General features: G+C 40.4%; 1 protein-coding gene across 2 annotated transcripts; it reads right to left on the reverse strand.

The window, feature by feature from the left end:
* Positions 1-707: 707 nt before the first annotated feature.
* On the reverse strand, positions 708-19162 carry slc25a14 (solute carrier family 25 member 14). Of its 2 annotated transcripts, XM_072662341.1 has the most exons (9): positions 19005-19162; positions 18309-18407; positions 17796-17934; positions 15519-15613; positions 9139-9224; positions 8727-8822; positions 5052-5176; positions 4693-4906; positions 708-4044 (listed from the first exon to the last, which is right to left on the reverse strand). In XM_072662341.1, exons 2-9 carry the CDS (start codon positions 18370-18372, stop codon positions 4003-4005), a joined length of 861 nt encoding a protein of 286 aa, XP_072518442.1. In that variant the 5' UTR covers positions 18373-18407; positions 19005-19162; the 3' UTR covers positions 708-4002. The 2 variants fall into 2 exon arrangements, with proteins under 2 accessions (XP_072518442.1, XP_072518441.1); XM_072662340.1 differs by lacking the exon at positions 19005-19162 and having other exon boundaries at positions 18309-18539.
* Between the last annotated feature and the right edge of the window lie 2650 nt (positions 19163-21812).

A 21812-nucleotide genomic window follows, 5' to 3' on the forward strand; every position in this document is an offset into this window, starting at 1 on the left:
TTTGAAGGGTGCCTTCTCTCAACTGCTGTTTTTTTTTAGACCTGCAATCCTTACTAGTCACTTCAGAACTCTCCAGTACTTTGTCTTAAACCAGTTCTAGGTGCTTCTTGAAGTAGGTTTGGCATCAGGGTCCTTCTGGAAGACCCATGAACTCCGATGGAGATCCAGCTTTCCGAAACCAGGCACTAAATTCTGCAGCAAAACCATAAAACGTATTGGAACCGCCACCATGACTGCACACACTTAAAATCAAAGGTGCTTCAAAGGGTTCTTTGAGGGATGCCCCTCTTTTGGTTCCATAAAGAACCATGTTTGTAATGGATGCATGTGAGAGTGAAGAACCTTCACTTGATTGAAAGGTTCTTGACCAATTTAAACAGTTCTTCACAATTACGCATTACTGTAATTAACATGGTTCTTCTATAGCATTGTTTAAAGAACCATTTACAGCACCCTTATTTTTAAGATTGTAGGGATCGGTGTTTTTGTCTTTGAAGGTCTCATTCCGTTCTCTGTAAATGGCACAATGAGGTGCTTTACCAATAACCTCCATCTTGGGCTCATCTGTCCACAGGACGTTCTGCCAGCACGATGCAGCCCCTTTCACTAAAGCACAGAGTAACTGCCCAATGCACCCAGTAGTCCAATGTCAACAACTGGGATGTAACTGAGATAATCCAAAATCAAGACACCCAGCAATGTTTTTTTTTTTGTTTTGTTTTTTTATTGTCAGGTGCACATTTATGTCATACAAAGCAAAACCAGCCAGAGAATATAGCCAAGTTTCAATTCCAGTCATAATCAAGCAACAAAGTATTATACAATATGATTGCATGTTCAACAGCATAGCTGAAAACTGTCAAAGGTGACAAAGAACTTGGCAAGTCAAGTGACCGAGAGTGAGCGGACCAGCAATCCAGCGAACAGTTACGACAGGTGTCACAGCGCATGAAAAACGTACAAACTAATAAAAGAAAGCAAATCAACCATGAAGAAGTCGTCAATAAATGACTGAACTATTCATGATCCCTTATTCAGTCTCATCCTCCATGTGCAGAAAGTAAATAATTTGATCCACCAAAGTAGAAAATATTTTAAATACTCTATAAAGCCAATAGATTTTTCATTTTAATGAACTTTCAATGAAGCTCAAATGAAGATTTAGAGACCATGGAAGAGAAGCTTCAACTTTTAACTTACACGATCCAGATCCCTATGGTCGCATACTGAACCAATCCTTACATTAGATCAGTTATATGTATGTAATTACATACATTAACCGTGATTTGAACAGAATAAATACAAGTCCTTTGGTTTTGAAATAAGGTAAAAAATAACTATACAGTAGCTAAGGTCACTGGAATTCCAAAATGTAAAGCAGGAGCTCAGATTCAAGGCAGAAATCAAAAAGTGAAAGGACACTGTGAATCTACAGGAGCTAAACAGTACAAAAGTGGATAGTGGCACATGGGTATTATGTTTCTGGAAGTTGGTGGCACACGGATTTAGGCATTTTACAATGGCTAAAAGTTGCAGAAGAAGACAGCATGCATCATGCTTAAGAAAAAAAGAAAGAAGAAGGAGCTTAAAGACAGAAAAAAACAAAATAATCCAGGCATTAGATTATATAAAACATTCAAGGCCAAACCCTTAACATACAAAACAACCGAGGCCAACTGAAAGACAACGCAAGATGTGACATTAGCTCTTCTCAGTGTGGATAAAGCAACACCATCAATGAGTAATTCACCATCACTACATTTTTAATGCCTAGATTTCATTTTTGATCATTAAAACATTTTCTTAAAGAGCTTATGAACTTTAAAACTGGGGTTCCCCATCCGTAGGATGTCACTGCAGCTCCCGTCCTCGTATCTAAACTGGCTTTTGGAAAGCCAAATTTCAAAAGCCACAAATTCTTCGCAACACGACGAATGTTTAACTGCTGGTTACAAACTCCACGGCACGACGGAGAAAGAGGCTGAGCTTGCAAAAGTCACAATAACAGAGCGTGGCAAGAACCGAAACCCTTATTGCTGGTTCAATCTTAAGCGTAGCTCCTTGCGTATTTGGTATCCAGTGACCAGGAGGCATGAGAAAAATTAAAAAGGCATTGTAAAAGCAGGACACAAATAAAGTAATCAAGTGAAAAGGCTCGACCATGAAATTCTCATGACTAGTGTGTTCTATATGTAACAGTACCTTACTAATAACATGGCGTGTTGAAAACGCATCAACAACAGTGCAGTTCTGTACAGTACACTTTGGAAAATGAGGCCAGAGCTCCAAAGCTACATCCAAAGCCACATCTTTCATGGAGTTGATTTACTAAAAAAAAGTATGTATAATAATAATAATAATAATAATAATAATAATGCACAACAGACATATGTACAGCTTACCACAAATATTCTACTCGTTCACATTCATGCATGCTTGGGTGTTAAACACCCTCGCATGCACCCAGCGGTACAGGCTAGAAGCCACCGAAGACTGCCAGGACCCTGCGTACTCCAGAGAAAAGCTCTCTCTAACACTCTACTAACTCAGGTGGAGATTTACTGAGTTACTGATGCCACTACACAAAGCACAAGCTGTACCAAGCACTGTTTAGCTAGAGAGCACCTGCACAAAAAAAAAAAATAATAATAGTAATAATAATAATAATAATAATAAAAAATTGCGCTTCGCTCGACACAAAGAGATGAAGCTCACCTGAAACATCAGCACAAACGCCGGTTTATTCGCTTCAGGATACTCTTGCCTATCATAACGCTTGACACAGGATTATGTACAGGTTACACGATTATGTTACTTAGGATATACAGGCTGTAAGAAAGGTGCTCAGGTGTCTTTCAATTCAACAATTCTGACTCTGTTTAAAGTTCAGCAAAATGGCTTCTTTTTTTTTTTTTTCCCCCAAATCGAATTACAGGATTTTCCCCTTACTCCAGATACAGGCGAGACGTTTTTTGATATTGGTATTATCTTTTTTTTATAGTTTACAATAACCAAAGTTATTGTTGCTAACAAACTGTAGACATGGACATAATCCTCATCTTAGTAACACACCAAATCTTTTTAACTGACTTGCTTCGGTCAAAAAGCAACGTTAACTAAAAGAGAACCAACAGAATATTTATTTATTTATTAATAAATAAATACATTTAAAACTGAATATAGACCATATTTAAACACCCAGCTATTTGCTGAGGTAAAAGTGGTGCCTGTCCCATCCTTCAGCTCTGCAGAGAGGTTTGTTTGTGTGTGTGTGTGTGTGTAATAAAGCAAGTCAGACAGTGATCTTGACACAAATGAAGATCTGGCTGCATTTTCAGGGGGTTGGGGGACGTTTCTGGGCACGTGTTCACAGAGCTAAATTTGGTGACAGTCCAAGTCCAGTGTGTGTTGACAATGTTAGCATAGCATCACTCCCTCTAAACTGACGACGCGCACGTCAGAAACCAAATATGCCGTACTCTGATCAACTGCATCTGGTGTAAATGGGAAATCATGTTAATTTTACTTTTTTTGCTCAACTATTCCTTTAGATGCCTTTCACACACTTCTGGTATTCATCTCGTCACTGGCAATGAGGGACATATTGAGAACTGAGCACCGTTAGGTCAACCAGCCAATATAAAAGCCCTCTGGCTATAGTTTCGAGTTTCCTCCCAAAATTATTTCATGGTGTGGCTCTAGGCTGGCGTAGCATTTCTGACAAGATTTGCGCTCCAAGCATTGACCTACCGTTTAGCTGCCAGGAGAAAAAAAAAACAACAAAAAAAAAAAAAAACAAGGCTTTGGGTGCAAAAAAATGGACTCCTTAAAAAAAAAAAACAACAATCTAACAAAAGACATAAATAAGCGTGCACATGAAATAAGTGACGGAGGAGGGTTTGCGAATGCTTGAAGAGGGACAAAGGCAGGAGAGGTGCACCGTGTTCCCTTGCCCCTCCACACACACACACTCTTTTAGCCTGTGGAGTGTCACTGGCTCAGCTATAATGGGAGCTTCTTCAGCTGCTCATAGGTGATGAAGAACTGCAAGATCAGTTAAGGTTGCATAACAACAGCACAATGTAATTTTATATAAATGATTTCTTAGTTGTAGCCCACTGGATGCAAACGCACACCCAGATACACAGCTTGTCTAGTTCCTGTAGAGAAGTACTGCCAGTCTCTGTAGCATGTCTAATGCCAGACATGGGCTAGAGGGGTATAAAGCCCTCCATCATTAAGCTGTGGAGCAGTGGACCCATCATGTTCTCTAAGATGGTGCTCCTGATGAAATTTTGATTGACAAAGCAAAAAATAAGCTACATTGGCTCACACTTTAGTTTGTTTGGCATGTACCTGTATGAGCCAATGAAATTGTAGAGAGTGGGAAAAAAAGTGGTATCCCCCTTCTCAAACTGTCTAATCATACATAATATACCACAGTAGACTGCCATGGAAGAAAAATCTAGTGTCCCCAAAGGTGCCTATAAAACTGCCTTTTAACGCAGATCCTTTTAACGAGAACACAGTGACCTAGTGCAGTCAGAAATGGGCTTAGAGGGTTAAATATCATCCACCAGTAATATCTTCTGCGTCCATATGCTGACCTCTAGTGGACAGTTAGCGCAAAATCCACTAAGTGACATTAACTAGCCTGTTCAGGAAGATGGAGGTTAGTTTATTAAAGGATACAATGATGTTCCAGGGTCCCAGACGCAGCCAGTTGGGCCAGAAGCCTTTGTAGAGGGCAAAGAAGCCTTCATTCCTCCAGGTCTGCATGAGTCCATCCAGCGTGCCTTTATACAGCAGGTTCCCAGACAGCACGCGCTGGTTCATCATCCGAGTCCTCACCACGTCCACGGGGTTGGAGGCTAGCGCCCCCGCCAGGCCACACGCAAAACTGGAACTGTGCATAGACAACACAAGCAAGGTCAAATCTGGGCTCCTGGATGACCAACCAACGGCACATGTGATCAAGGCTTACTCACTGAATCAACTGGTGTATGGTGCAAACAGATACACGACCAGCAACCCACATAGGTTCTACTCACATGAAATGAGTCAAAACAGTGTCTCCCATGAGGCCAGAACGAATCAAGTGCTTCTTGGTGATGTCATACACAGGCAGCTCTACGCCGACCACAATGGCTGCCCTCTGTGCTGTGGGAATGACACCCTGCAAACACACAACAGCACGATTTAATTACTGATGTTTATTAATGGGTTTTAAGACCATAAAGACATGGTTCCTTTACTATACAGTTCACAGACAAAAGTATTGGGACACCTGCTTATTCACTGTTCCTTCCAAAATCAAGGATAATGAATGAGTAGGTGCACAAAGATATACCTAACAAAGTGCTCTATGAGTGTGTGTGTGTATATAAAAGGTAAGGGTGCACGTATTTGTCACTGTACTATGTACAGCGGAATGTGTCCTCTGCATTTAACCCATCTGTGGTAGTGAACGAACACACACGAACACAGAGAGAGGTGGGCAGCCAACTCCAGCGCCCGGGGAGCACATAGGGTAAAGGGCCTAAAGGGCCCAACAGTGGCAGCTTGCCGAGCCCGGGAATCAAACCCACAACCCTGTTATCACCCTGTGTGTGTGTGTGTGTGTGTGTGTATATATATATGCGGGTGGTCGTTGCCAGATCACAGACGATTAAGGTGAAATAATAAAAAGGTAAGTCACAGAAAGTCACTTAGCCAATCCCACACTGCAGTCAGAAATAGCTGCAACAGCAGTAGATCCTTTTTCTCAAACTGCCTAGTCTGGCAAAATGCATGAGGACGGTGTCAAAACACAAGCATTTTTCAGAGATTCATGACCTCAGGCACCTTTCAAGAGTTTTCACCTTTTCCTGAGTAGACCTGCAACTAACAACTACTTACCATCAGTTCAGATCAGTTTTTATTTATTTAGGAAAACAGATATTTAATACACATTATACTCAACACTGAACAAGTCAGCCCAATAAAAACAGCAGCCAGTGACCTTAACAACCTCCATAGAACAGGGGTGAGGACACCACACATTCGAAGAAGCCTTTGAGAGCCGAAACCTAGAGGCCATACCACGCGATACAAACCACTCATTAGCAGTGGGAATCGGCAAGACAGACTGGAATTTGGAGACCAGACAAGCATTCTGTAATAAATCTCTGGACTGATGAGGTAACGGTCAAAGTGTGGAGAAAGAAAGGATCTGCTCATGATCCAAAACATACAAGCTCATCAGTCAAACACTGTATTGGAGGTAGTGCCAAGGCTAGGGCTTGCATTTCTGCTTCTGGAACGGCTAATATTTATTGATAAGGTCACTCGCAATGGTAGCAGCAGAGTGAATTCGGAAGTCTACAGAAACGCTGTCCAGCTATTACAGGGAGATGCATCCAACTGAATCGGGAGGACCATCATTACGCAGCAAGGCATGGCCACAAAACTCATTTTCACAAAGGAAACACAAAAAGAGAATGGTTTTAGACCAGCCTCACTAGACCCTAATGCAATGGATCTTAAATTTAATTTAAAAAAAAAACAAACAAACAAACAAAAAACAACTTTGTTAACTAAAGAAGCAGCAGCAGAAAGCCTGGGAAATCATCAGAAAAAAAAGTGCACAGAGTATTATCCAGATTAAAAAAAATATCAGGCAGCCATTACATGGCACCTAAACAATCAACAGCTGATCCTTTGGGTGCTGCGAGTTGCTAGGTGGAGTGCCCAGCAAATAGGACTTGATCCAGAGCATCCCTCAGGTAAACAGCGTATATGCACCCAGCCAACAGCTTGATAGGAAAGAAAACAAGACTCATCAGACTAGGTACTCCTCCATTGCTTCATCGTTCTGTTCCAGTGCTTGCATGTCCATTGTAGGCACTGCAGACTTCTAACGACGGTGGATAGGGGTTAGCATGGGCGCTCTGAATGATCTGCAGTTCACCATGTGTTGTGAAACATTCCTCCTTGATGTTACATTTGACGTTTTTACACTCGATTTCTCAGTACTTTACTTTGCAGACTGTTGGTTTTCCTTGTTAAGTCTTTCCTTGTTAAGGACTTTTTCCAACTCTTGCAATTCAGCATGTGTTGTGAAACATTCCTCCTTTAACCCTTTGACAGGAGCTGGAACCATGCAGTAACCTTTTTCTGCGAATAAATCTTTTCTAATAACATCTTCAGTGGTTTGATCGTCGGTACAAACGTTGCCCATGATTACAACCTGTTCAGTTACAGTCGAACAAACATCCCAGACCGTGACAGGAACCTAATTTACACCATTGTTTTGAGGGGAACCAACAGAACCCTTTTGTAAAAAAAAAAAAATAATAATAATAATAATAATAATAAATAAATAAATAAATAAATAAATAGTGTTCCTGGATCTTCAATTACCAATTTTTCAGTTCTCAAGATAAAACACATACAACTCAGTCTAGCAAATGGCAATTGGTAATATGATCTTTATGCTGAGCTAATGTTAGCGTCCAGTTTTGTTTACCCTGGGCAACTCAACCAAGCGGTCACACCAGCTTTTCTGGGTAACCTAGACACATTTCACAACAACAACAGAATTGTTAGGGGGTGTAGCACATGCAGGAACGAACACAAATTTTTTCTGAGCTTTAAGGCACTGATATCCTTTTGCCGTCAATGGATATAATTGACCGGACACACTCTGATCTTCCGATGATGATGTTTTTAGAGCAGATTTATTTGCAGAAAATGACTGACCACGTGGTTCCAGCACCTGTTAAAGTGTTAAAGGAGGGAGGTTTTACAACACATGGTGAATTGCAGATCATTCAGAGTGCCAATGCTAACCCCTGTCCACCGTCGTCAAAAGTTTGCAGTGCCTACAATGGACATGCAAGCCTTAGAACAGGACGTTGAAGCAATGGAAGGGTACCTAGTCTGAGGAGTCCTGTTTTCTTTCCTATCAAGCTGTTGGCTGGATGCATATACGCTCATCAGTTCACAATTGTATTCATCTCACTTGTGTATCCTTGTTGGCCACCCAACGCTCAGTCACTGGTTTGTCCTTCCTTGGGCCATGATCAGAAGGTATTCACCACAGTTGACCAGGGGCATCCCCAGTCTTTTCGTTTCAGAGATGCTCTGACATAAGAACCTGGTCTTTGTCAAAGTCACTCAGATGTCCAGGCCTGCCCATTTCTAAACATCGCATTTAATAACAACCTGTGCAGTTAGAGTTGAACAAATATCACAGACCGGGATAATTATTAGATAACCAATGTTATTCACTTTATATATTTTGGTTCACTGTAGTTTGTGATGTTTTTACACTCAGTTTTCATTACTTTACTTTGCAAGGTGTTGTTTTTCCACAAGTCTGTTCTTAAAGACATTCTCAAATTCTTTAAAACTAGACAAGAATTAGTGCAATCACATGCACTGCAAACATGGCTTGCTTGGGGCAGAACAGTTCAACTGAAAGGGGATTTAGTTCCACCCTGACAGACTTTGGCGTATACAATTACAGCTGAGATAGGATGTGCACATACCACTTAGCTTACTGTAGGAAGATTAGCCCAGCAGTCAGTTTAATCAGTTTGACTGCCTAATTATAGGGAACATAAACTGGAATAGCTGTCCGCTACCAATGTTTTTTTAGTTGCCAGGTCTACTCAGCTTTGTACACCTTTGACTATCCGAAGCAGAAATTTCCTTTACCCATGGATCACTGTTTATTAACTCACCCTCCACAATCCTCTGGTGCCTTCTGTCTGGTAGATGTTGATGAAGTTGGCCATCATGCTCCCTTGTAGCAGACTGCCCTGAGCCTGCATACGTATCTGTACACAAAGCAGACAGGACAATAAACATCAAGCACAGCCTCCAACGCATCCTTTTAGTGCAGATGCTATTTTGAGCTTATGCAGAAATTCTCCCTATGAACATCCCTTTCATATATCCTAGAAGGTAAGAGAAAACACTGAGTGTGCTTGGTCGATATACTGGAAATGCTGCAAACCACCAGACCTTGTGTTATTACGTTTCCTTCATTGTATTCCCAGAAAACTCTTTGTGGAATGCTAACATTATCAGATCGCAGATGTGCAATCCCAGATCATTTTCTTTAAGTCAAGAGACATGTTTACAGTAGCTTACCTTAAGCACATCTGTGGGATTAGCTAAAGAAGACGACAGCACTCCAGACACCACACCGCAGAACACATTAATTACCATGGTCTCATCTGCAAGGGGTAAAGACAGCGGACACGGTTAGCATTCTGAATGTGTCGTCCAGAAAGAAACACAGAAGAGAAAAAAAAGAATCTCAAACAGAGGCTCTAATTCTGATCAGAATCTGCAGAATAACTATAAAACGAGATGTAGAGGTGGACATGCAGTACTTAAAAACCTGCTGAACTGAGCGTTATTATATTGCTTCCTACTTATGCAAGACAACACTGAACATATGACAAGGGGCCTTGTGGGATGTCAGGTATTGTCTATGTTAAAAGAAGATCTTCAGAAGTATATTAGTTCTGTATGATTTCTTAGCAATTAGCTTGTAAAAGACAGGGTGTTATAAAGCAGTCAGCAGTTTGAACATTCTCCTCAGTGGAAGCTTTATCACTTGTGTGCTTCACTGAACAAGAGGAAACCCACACCAGAAGGAACTCATTAATATACAGTGCCCTCCATAATTATTGGCACCCCTGGTTAAGAGGTGTTCTTTAGCTTCTAATAAATTGAGTTTTTTTTCTAAATAATATAGGACCACAATGGAAAAAAAAAAGAAGAGTAAAATCCAACCTTTAACTTAAAAAAAATCCCTGACTAAGAAATAATTATTCTTTATAAAATCACCTGTTCCACAATTTTTGGCACCCCTAACATTTCTTAGGAAATAACTGTAATTTAAGTATTTCTGGCAATTGTACAGTCGTTTACGAAGTTGATCAGAGTATGTAGGAACATTTAATTAGTAATTCACAACTTCCTGTTTCCCCGGGGTATAAATATGACGTGACACAGAGGCCATTTCTCTTCAACATGGGAAAGACAAAGGAACATACCATTCAAGTAAGGCAGATGTGTGTTGACCTCCACAAGTCAGGCAATGGCTACAAGAAAATAGCCACTCACCTACACCTGTCCATATCTACTGTCAGAGGAATTATTAAGAAGTTTAAAACAACTGGAACAGTGATAAACAAGCCTGGACGAGGACGCAAGTTTATTTAGCCACCACGCACAGTGAGGAGGATGATAGGAGAAATAAAAAGGTCTCCAAAGTTCACTGTTCTTGGGGTCACAAAGTCTCCAAAACAACCATCAGGCGCTATCTGCATGCCAACCAAAAAAAACCTTTTCTCACTCACAATCATAAACGCAAACGTTTGGAGTTTGCTAAGCAGTACTGGAACTTCAACTGGGACCGTGTGCTTTGGTCGGATGAAACTAAGATAGAGCTTTTTGGCAACAAATGCTCTAAGTGGGTCTGGCGTAACACAAGAGCTGAGTATGCAGAAAAGCACCTCATGCCCACTGTGAAATATGGGGGAGGATCAGTGATGCTGTGGGCCTGTTTCTCTTCCAAAGGCCCTGGGAACCTTGTTAGGGTGCATGGCATCATGAATGCTTTGAAATACCAGGACATTTTAAAACAAAATCTGGTGGCTTCTGCCCAAAAGCTGAAGATGGGTCGTCACTGGGTCTTTCAGCAACCCAAAACATATGGCCAAATCTACACAGAAATGGTTCACCACACACAGAATCAAGCTCCTCCCATGGCCATCTCAGTCCCCAGACCTCAACCCCATTGAAAACCTGTGGGGTGAGCTGAAGAGGAGAGTGCAGAGGAGAGGACCCAGGTCGCTGGATGATTTAGAGAGATTGTGCAAAGAGGAATGGTCAAAGATCCCTCCATCTGTATTCTTCCATCTTGTGAAACATTATAAGAGAAGATTAGGTGCTGTTTTGTGGGGGGTTGTACAAAGTATTAACATCAGGGGTGCCAATAATTGTGGCACACATGATTTGATGTTAAACAATTATTTCTTAATGTGGGATATATGATTTTTTTTCCTACTGAATAAATTCACTTGAGTTAAAGGTTGGATTTTACTCTTTTTTCCATCGTGGTCCTATATTATTTAAAAAAAAAAACTCAATTTATTAGAAGCTAAAGAACACCTCTTAACCAGGGGTGCCAATAATTATGGAGGGCACTGTATGTAGGTTTTCAGTTACAAATGATGTGTATATGAAATTAAAGTATATGTATATTTTGGAAAATGTTTTGTTTACCTGAGTCAAGACTGAACAGTTCAGCAGTCAGCTAACGGGCTAAAAGGCTACTCCGATAATGGACCCTTTTCACACTCCCATGGAGTTTAGAGGAAATAGCGAAAAATCTGTTTACTACAGCGCTTTACTTGTTATCTCGAGGACCTTTCTCATCTCAAGCAGTTGTGTGGACCAGATTATAAAAAAAAAAAAAAAAAAAAAAAAAAAAAAAAAAAAAATTAGTTAGATTAGTATCTCTAGAAACCTCAAAATAGTCATGGTCAGGTGCCAAAGACACATTCTCCTCCTTATCGAGGCTGAGAACATTAGCTCCAAGCTGTGTGGATGCTCTGGAGTAAACAGATACTCAAATCCTGGGCTTTTTAGAAAGGTTATGGCAGAGAGAGACATGGCAGGGTATGGCACCATTTTTAGCAGGAATCAACCAGGAGGAGTCTCGACTATAGACATGAATGCCGGGTTGTGCTACCATAGTGTAAATTTACAAGTAAAGCTGCCTTAATAAAACAGCAGGTAGAATATTTCAAAAGACTAAAAGCACTATATCAGAAAATGCACCCAGCAGAAGTATAAGCAGGATATTTGTAATAACAATATCACTGTAGCATGGTAATTCAAGAATAAGGTAAGTGAGGTGATGCACGTTTTTATTTAATTAATTAATTAATTAATTAATTAATTAATTAATTAATTAAATTGTCAACACACACTTTTGTAACATTCAAGCAAATAACATTAAGCTAAGACATAGTATAAGACAAGTATAATTCACCCAAGGAAAATTATCATGGAAAACACATGAAAACTCTGCACACAGCTGCCAAGTAGCACAATTCAGATTGCCTGGATCCATTTAGATCTTAGCATGTGCTTGGTGGGAAATTTATGAAAATCCAGGTATGGCTGTTGGACTGTGCTATTTGTTTTAATCTGAGCGGAAACTGAACTACCTGTTCACAGAAACGGACAGAATTGAGAACCCAGGATTGTGAAAAGGGTCCATTCACGGTTAGGCTTTACGAAAGATTTTACAGCACAACTGCAACATAGCAGAGCTGGCTCAAGCAGTATTAAACTCTTTGCGGGACGTGCAACGTACAACACCCCTAACTCGGTGCTAACATAGCACTAAAATACACCTACAGGTTCCTGTCAGGAATTATCATCATCATAGGAGTGGCACTGAGATTAAGATTTCTGTGATAAACATTGCTATCAAATGATACCTATCCTACCTATAAAAAGCATTGAACTGAATTTGTTAATGTTTTAAATCAGGAATTTTCAAAGGCTTCTTTCTTATTATCAGTAAAGTATCTTGGACTCTTGTATGTTACAGTTAGGTAAATCCTATTTTTTTTTTTGCTTGGCCATAAAAATGATATATATTATTCTCAGTAGGTTACTTTATCACTGCTGTAAAGAAATCAAACAACCCTGAAAATATATTTAGTAATACAAAAAATAACTAAAAAAAAAGCACAAATCAAGAGTTAATAGAACCTCACATAAACCTCAACGTCTGTTTAAATCTAAAAGTCTAGAGCAAAGGCAAAAACAGTGTTAATCACTATTTTGTTTATCAACAGCAGTCATTATAACAGAAGGAAAAGAAGAGAAGGGTAAAAAAAAATGAATATGGATCAAGTTTTGAACAATAGTTACAGTAATTCCTTGATCAATGTGACCAACAGTTAGTGTGGTCCAGCACGCGCCGTTCATTTTGGCATTGGAATCCCCACAGCAGCAGGCAAACCAAAGCCTGTATCAAAATAAGCATTCGACACACAGTGGCAACATCCTTGGCAAAAGCATGCAGCGAGAGATTCAAAAAAAGAAAAGGAGCAGAAAATAAAAGATGCTATGCTATGCTGCGACACACATGAAGGCACCAATGACCTCATTGTGAAGGTTTGCCGTTTTTGACAGACTGCAGCAGGGGTTCAAGTAATGCTGATGCTGTTTGCTAAAGAGAGTGGATATGGGTGGAAATATGCTGGCGCCAGGGCCAGATAAGCGAGTGATGGGCAGCGGCGTCAGGGCAGCATCTCCTGTTTGGACAGCGCATTAGTGACAGTGGATGCACCATGTTTTGGAGAATTGAGTCACAACAATAAGCACAAAAGGTATTTGGCGAGCCAGACTGTGATGAAGGTGCTGGAAGTGCTCGCTTTGTTAAATGCAACTCGGGGACAAGGTAAAGCCTACGGTCAGACCAGAACATCCTATTTAATTACAATATAAAGAATCACCTTATATCCATGTAATATTCGTGGATTTGATGAAATTCGAAAAGAACATCAGGTTTAACTTGAACCCCTGCCATTTTAGTCCCAGTGTGTCAAATGACCCTCCACCAATTCAACATCCACCTCTTAGTAAAATCATGTGGTTTTTACAAATTATGAAAGTATTACTACTAAACAGGGATTGACTCTGGACGGGGACTGATCCAGGCTTTTTTAATGGGTCGGAGATCAGCTTAAGGTTCTTCAACTTGAAACTAGGGATGCACCAATCGGATGTTAGGTAATATCTGTCCTGATATTAACAAAATTAGCTGGATCGGGTATCAGATAATTAGGCCGATCCATGGAACCGATCCTTTCACTTTAATTTGCTGGCGTGAGACTGCACTAAATGTGCAAATAAATGACAAATGCAGATTTAGTACATTTATATCTAGGTGTTAATTTGTTATATTATATAAAGTAATGTTTAAGTCAATCCTGAGGCCTTAAATCTCTCCCACATGGTGAGGTACGGTTTATTAATTCAGCAATGGTATCAGATATCGACGGATATGCAAAGTTTATTTATCGGAACTGAAAAAGCCGTATCGATGCATCCCTACTTGAAACCATAGAGGATCCTCTTACTGTGCTTTGAGGAACCTTTAAGGAGCCTTTTTCTTCTAAAACAGCTCTGTGCTGCACATTCATAACCAAGGAGGAGGCTAATGCTAATGAACACACACCAACTGATTAGACTGCAGAGTTGTAAAGGAACTTGGAGCTGAACGGTCTGACTGGACTACCTGACTGGACTGTAAATCAGTTAAAAATTTAGAAACTGAAAACAGTGATTTTACTGCTGTTTACTATTGTGTATTAGCACATCTTACATGAGTTGTGGGGTTGTATTATTTATAGACACACAAACATTGGATCAGATTGTAACAGCCAATAATCAGCATTAAGAGTCTCGGATCAGATGGGGGGGAGGGGGGCATTCTTGATTGGGACATTCATATAAACAAGCAAAACAAGGGTTCATTTCAATTCAGCAATAAAAATGGATAAAGCCTCAAACACAAACACTGGCCAGATATTAAACTACGCTACTAAAACAATGCGGTGCTTAGCTGGCATGTGAACTCGTCCACACACACACCACAGAAGAGAAGTTTTGAATGCTAGCCAGCTAGCTAACATTAGCACCACTCCACTGTCCTAGTTTGGGCTGTTGATGTGGGCAGTGCTTTGCTGTCTGGGATGCAGCGAGACACTTTGGAGTTCTCACTACAAGAATAATGTGGTCATACGTGTCTCTGACCACCTCTGAATGTTGTCTGAACGATAGGACTACAATCCTTTATCCTTTGTGTTGACCACTTATGATCGGATCACCTGGGGCACATGGCAATTCTAGATGTGAACATGACTCAAGTTTGCACAAACTGCTCTTTTATAAGCCCATATACGTTATTCAGCTACTTCCAATGGGGTTAACCCCTATTCTGCTTAGCGTAGTGTAGCCTTCCGCTGATAAGCTGGCTAACAGATGGAAGTTACAAGAAGCTCAAATACAAAAACACTGACCCTTTCTGTTTTTGTAATATTTGTCAAATTAACTAAAACTTCAGATGCATGAACACTGTTTGTTGTTGGGAAAAATAAGCCTCGCTCCCAAGCTATTTATTTAATGTGGCGTTCAGATCTGCCTGGTGAAATCAATTTGTCATCACTGGCAGATAAACGTACTTGTGTGATAAGTTCTATTTCAACAATGGTTCTGCCTGGCTACCTCTCTCTGTACAGTAACAACAGAGTCATTAAAAGTGTATGGAGAAAAGGTGTGGCAGGCACTGCGAGACCGCTTACGAAGACTGCTAGGAGCATATTTATGGCTGCATTATGTTGTGCTAAACATTCCTGTACTGCTCTACTTCACTGAAAGGACGGAGGGTAAATGAAGTAAATGAAGCATGCAGAGTTATCCTTCCTACTCACCTTCAGGATGGCTCACAAATAATTTCTTCAGTGTGTTGTACGTGCCAATCTTAATTGTCCCATATGAGGCTTGCCGTAGCAGGGCGGGCGAAATCCTTAACAACACAGAGGAATAATAATTGCAGTATCAGTATTACAGACAGTCATTTCAGCAGAAGGAGACGTCAGAGAATAATGTATTACAGCAGAAATGGCCACTTTGGGTCGCCAATAACCTGACCCATAAACCCCAACCCATATTCCCCCCTCGATCACATGCAATGCTCCCAACACTGGAAAAGTGAAGACAGGCACGCCTCCTCTGACACGTGCACAGCCAGCAAACACCTCTCTTTTCTAACTAGAGTCGATGCATCGTCACCGGACAACCAATGCGCTTGATGGAAACCGCTGTGTACCCAAGCTCTGACGCATCGGCCAGCACTGCACTGGAATTATGTGGCCAGCTATCAAACTTGGAGAGAGCATGGCTGACGGCTAGCAGCATGACCGGGACTCCGAACTAGCGATCCTCTGGTCCTAGGGGCGTACTTTACTGTTTGAAATCAACCACATTCAAAGCGCTGTGAAACGCAGAGGACCAGCTCAGAAAGACAGCTAATTCCAGTGCAGAGTTTGGCAACACACTTGAAAAGGGCTGCTTGTCTAGCGCTAAAAACATTTTTGGGTTTGTTTATTTTATTTTATTTATTTATTTATTTATTTTTTAAATAGAGCAGCAACCGAAATATTTCCACCATCATCACTGATGACAGTGCGCTGCCATGCTATGCCAGGTGTTCAATTTTGCCCAAATTCTTTTAAAAGGGGAGTAACTGAAGACTCTTAGCAGAAGTCCAGGTGAATCTGGCCACGAACATCAAAACCAACAATTAGCTAGATCAGCATGTGTGTAATACACTTTCAGGAAAAAAAAACAGAAGTATGGAATAGCCCTACACCACAGCTATTCCAACAATGCCAGGGCAATACATGCCACGGCTGGTTGTGCACTGCTAGGAGTATGTTGTTGTTTTTTGTTTTGTTTATTTGCATGTAAACAAAGCTTAAGCAAATTCCCTTCAATTCCTCTGAGTGGGGATGTATGATATTAATGGACTGAGTGCAATAATTATGGTCAATTGTACAGGTGTATAAGCTATAGGACTAGAAGAACTGTTTTAAGCTCATATGAGGCTGTACAAGATAGTAACATTTACAGCACGTTATTGTTCACTAAGCCACTATCGACTACTGAGCCACTTTACTTTTGCATACTTTAGCTTTTTGTGCATTTACTTTCTTCTTAATTCCTTTATTTATTATATTACTATGTGTATCTGCATCTGTACCTGTTCCTATAGTGTACCAACTGTGTTATGCTGCCGGATGTTTAAAATAAATAAATAAATAAATAAATAAAATCTAGCTATCTATTGATCGAATGAGGTCAATGTGCTTTGGAGTTCTTTGTAGGGCTTTGACTAAGCAGATACTCATTTATAATGGTTCAACCTATTCAGTATGGGCAAATTCAATCAGCAATGATGCATCAGTTCCCTTTCAAAATTTGCCTACTGCCCTCTACCATGGAGAAAACTAAACAAAACAAAACAAACAAACAAACAAACAAACAAGAAAAAAAAAAAAAAAAGCCTGCTGGACACACCTATTTGCATTTGGCGCCACGCAGTATTTCTGTGCATTCATTTTGAATTAATGCCCTTTGTTTTAGTTATATATATATATATATATATATATATATATATATATATATATATATATATATATATATATATATATATATAAATAACATTAGCAGACTCCTTGATTAACAATCAGTAGCGACAGCCGTAAAGGACTTTTGTGGTGTTTTGATGTACTAGCCCTGCCATCAAGTCACATGTCTGCCAAGGCGGTCATGCCAGAAGTGTGGGCAGCACTAGACTCAGCAGCATGTCCACATATCTATCTACATGTGGTTTTAATATCACCTATTTTTAGCTGATTGCAGCTAGGGCCACCACTCTGATATAAGAGTCATAACATAGCAGCGTTCGTTAGGAAGAAAGTGTCGACTGAGAACACTATACTGAGAAGCTCTACAGCCAGCTGTAACCTCCAACGAAGAGCTGGCGTCTCCACACACACCACACAACTGCTGGCAACACTGTACAGTAAGAAAACTCTAGAGAGTCTCTTTGCAAATGACAAGCACGTGAACACACACACACACACACACACACACACACACACACACACACACACACACACACGCGTCACGTCACACAACCCTACCCAGAGTACAGCGCTCGGACGCCTTCCTCCCGTCCAATCCTGAGCAAGGCATGGAACATGCCCCTGTAGCGGACTTCCATGCACTGGGACTGGCCTTGGACCTGCAGCCGCGTCTTGGTCAGATCGATGGGGAAGGTACCTGCAGCATTCATACAGAGGGATTTCATGCAGTCAGTGGGAGCGCTTGAGTGATATGTGGACAATACATACATGAATGGCTTTAGCTATTACACATCTACAGGAACAATAGGATATGCATTATTTGGAGTCATATTTGCCTTACATGGCTTTTGCAAGGTAATTCACTGATGTGCCACTTCCAACCTTAGATCACAACCCCGGGCCGTGCAGCATGCCTTAGATTGCATTGCTTTGCACTGCACTGCAACCATAATCTCTTATAATCTACGGATGGAAGCAGCACAAAACCCATTAATCCAATGCGTCTGTCCATTATGGCATTTTGTGCAGCGATGCTGGGCATCGTGCAGATCCAGCAGGTGCACCGCTCACCAAATTCGGCGACGATTGAGGCCATCCCCCCGTAGACGAACGGTTTCCAGTTCAGGTTTGCCATTTCCGTCGCGGTGCCCTCCGCTTGCTGGAGGCCCACTAAAAAAAGAAAAACGCCAAATTGGCTGTAAACAAACTGTTTCCATCGTACATTGCACAGCATCGTCCAGCCCGTTAATAATACACCCAGTGCAGTCAGCTGCATAGCCAAATGTGCGCCGGCGAAAAAAAAAAAAACACACACAAGCGACCGTATTAAAGATTCATGCAAGCGCCATCGCAAATTCCATTGGCCGGAACCACTGTCATTCACAAAATAGCAGCTTCTGATTGGTCGAAATTAGCTTCGCGCCTTCCCATTTTTCTTAACGGCAAGGTTGAGTGACAGCGGTTCGCAGCTCCGACGAAACCTTCACACTGAAGTCATTAGCGCGCATTTAGGACTTAAAACTAGTTAAAAACGCAACCAAACCGCCAAGGTCTGAAATGTATATGTATTTACCGCGTGCTTAGCATCTCCTTATGGTTTCGGAGCAGTTAGCAACAACCGTGTTTCTAGATTTGTATTCAACTAGTGCTATTAGCTGCCCCGCTTAGCCACTTAGCAAAGGCAGCCCAACTCCAGTCTCAGTAATAAAGTAGAAAACAGCTCGCCGAGACAAACTACCGCCATTATCGCACCCAGAGCGCTCCTACCTGTCTCGTAGCGACCAAGTGTTGTCCGTTGTTTTGTCTTCGACTACATTGCCTCAATAACAAGTGAGATTTCTTCGCTTAACAGGGAAAAACTTGTCGAGCTCCGGAGTTGGATTTCATTTTCCCACGATTCGGCTAAGAAGAGGAACCGCTGTCCGGAAGTCCAACCCACTTTTCGTGACGTCACAGCCACCTCTCCCTCCTCCCAAAGTCACTCTGTCCTTTAGGGTGGTTTTGGGAGCTTGTTATGAATTCATTTAATTTCATGTATATAAAACCTTTATATTTGTCGCATTGTCTGACTAATGCACTAATATATAGAGTAGCAGATATGAGCAACTCAACAAATCTGCACTTTATGAACAAGGTGCCCTGGGACCATTTATAGTAACAAAATCATTTACACCATAAAAATTAAATACTCTGCTTTAAAGTATTCAATGTGTTTTTTTCTCTTTTTTGTCTTTAATTTAATTTATTTTAATGTATTTATTTATTTTAATATTGTTAATCACTTTTCTTTGTAAGTCATGTTAAATTTACAATAATTGGCCGAGTAAGGTTTCTAAATTTACAGCCATTTTGTCTGTGTCAAATAAATATAATAAAGAAAAACAATAATAAATGATTATTATTAACTGATTAAATAGTTCTGCAAGTATTAATATAATACTAGTATTATTTTGTATTATTATTATTATTATTATTATTATTATTATGGTTGTTGCTTAACGATGCTATATGTAATAATAATGTTATTACTTAATTAGTTAAGTCAGTGTAGTTAATCAGTGCCAAAGTGGATCGGAGCTTCCCCAGCCTACCAAGACAAGAATACCCTACCCCCTCCTCCCCATCCCCCACCCAAACATCTTTTGGATGCCAGTCCATCATAACCATAAATAATGAATATGCTAAATTTAACCCCAACATTTACAAATGTTAAAAAGGTATTTTACATTTTTTCAAATATTTAAACCGTTACCTTGAATATGTTGATCTGTTGACACTTTTACTGTTTCTTATAGTTGCATATATTTTTTTTAATGAGTGGTTAACTACCCCGACTCTAGATGAAGAGAATAGGCCTCTAAAACACTATAAATATCTGGCTGAAAAATATTCTGTGACATAACCATTAACTGCCACAGGTCTTGCAGTACGTTTCTGAGGTTCCTTTAATCCATTTGAATACAAATCATATTTTAAAGCTTCACTCTAAAGCTAAGTAGACTTGTGCCGGGAGACAAGCTCACACAAACCCTTTCCTGGAGTTAAAACACCATTGTGGCTTTATGGCATTTGGCTGATAATTGTAAGTGAATGTAGAGTTAGAATTCTTGCCCTTATATTATATCTTATTGGTGTGGCATGATGTGCTTACTAGGGAATTAACCCCTAGTCTGCCACAAGGAGGGCGCTGTTGTTACTCAATACACTACACCAAACGCTACCAAAAAAACTGTCCCATTGTTGTCCCAGAGCATTAATAAGTTACTTTGTGATTTTATGTGTTTAACTGTTTATAACTGTTCAATGATAGGCCATAGGACCTCAGTGGAGAAGGATATTAAGGTACAACAGGCTCTTAAAAGTACAGTATAGTGTGCAGTACAGTGTATAGTGTAAAGATGTAAATATCTAAATGCTAACAGACTGTAAAAAAACAGCAAAAACACATTTCTTTAGTTTATTTGTTTCACAGTTAAACAACCTAGTGAAAAGAAAAGGATATATTTGGATATCTGACTGTTACGACACCCCAGCTTCCAAGGATAAGGCTGGTAAATTAGCTGCAATGGAGTAAATTCATGATTTTTTTTAGCTGGGCATGTATATAGTTCTATATTATCCCAAAGATTCAGTGCAATAGTCAGAGTAAGTACATCGCAGAAGACCTGTGTCCAACACCAAGCACTGTATCAGCACTGCATCAGCACTGTGCGTTTCTTCAGCACATTCCCTGCAGCTACTCTGTAAAATGCAGGCTAAATAGCAGGCTTACATGACCAAAAACACATCAGGCATTTGTGCATTTTCACTCCCTTTGGCAGCAATGAACCAACACAATCAATATTCGTAAACGTCACTGGAACCATAAGCAACCCTTCAATAACTAGGACAATCATTCCCAAAAAAAGGCACACCATTTTCACACATCATTCCCAATAAACTCGTCGACCTGCAGAACAGCGACATTATCCTCAATCTTTAAAAAGGCCAATTCATTCTGAGTGCAAAAAAGGCCTAGAAAACCATTCTCCATCTTATCAAAAGAGACCTTTAATATCACGAGGTGAAGCAGCCTCGGAGAGTTCCCGTGTTCTAAGGTTCATAATGCAATATCAGAGATATGGAAATCTCCCTTGCGGAGAAGGCTGTGGAAGATCCTCGTGGTTGTTGTGCCTCCCCTCTGGTCTGAAGAAAGAAGGCAGTGTGGCCAAAATCTCACAGCGCTGTGCGAAGCAGCCTCACTACTCGCTGGTACAGCTGCTGAGCAACTGTCACCAGGTTCCTGTAAAAGAGCACAGGGAAGATGCTTGCAGTTACGCACCGAACAAGGAGTAGCATTCTGACTAGTCTTTTGATATTATTGAGATTTTACATCTCCGTTTTTGACCATGTTTTTCACTGTTTGACGTAATGAAAAATAATGACCAATGGACCAATAGAAATGCTTAATTAATGACTTGGAATAAACTGTTTTTACATTGACTTCCATTGATACTTAAGAACCCTCTTGGAGATACTGGAGGAGATATTGGTGGAGATACTGGTGGAGATACTGGAGGAGATATTGGTGGAGAT

The sequence above is a fragment of the Salminus brasiliensis genome, chromosome 18 (genome assembly GCF_030463535.1).
Source record: "Salminus brasiliensis chromosome 18, fSalBra1.hap2, whole genome shotgun sequence".
Classification (NCBI taxonomy): domain Eukaryota; kingdom Metazoa; phylum Chordata; class Actinopteri; order Characiformes; family Bryconidae; genus Salminus; species Salminus brasiliensis.

Excerpts from the sequence above, each read along its gene's own strand:
- slc25a14 (XM_072662340.1), bottom strand. The coding sequence starts at position 18,513 with ATGCAGCTGACTGCACTGGGTGTATTATTAACGGGCTGGACGATGCTG. Across the intron at positions 4,907-5,051 it reads ACTGTTTTGACTCATTTCAT|TTCCAGTTTTGCGTGTGGCC; the intron begins GTGAGTAGAACC and ends GTCTATGCACAG. Across the intron at positions 4,045-4,692 it reads TGGGACCCTGGAACATCATT|TTCTTCATCACCTATGAGCA; the intron begins GTATCCTTTAAT and ends CTGATCTTGCAG.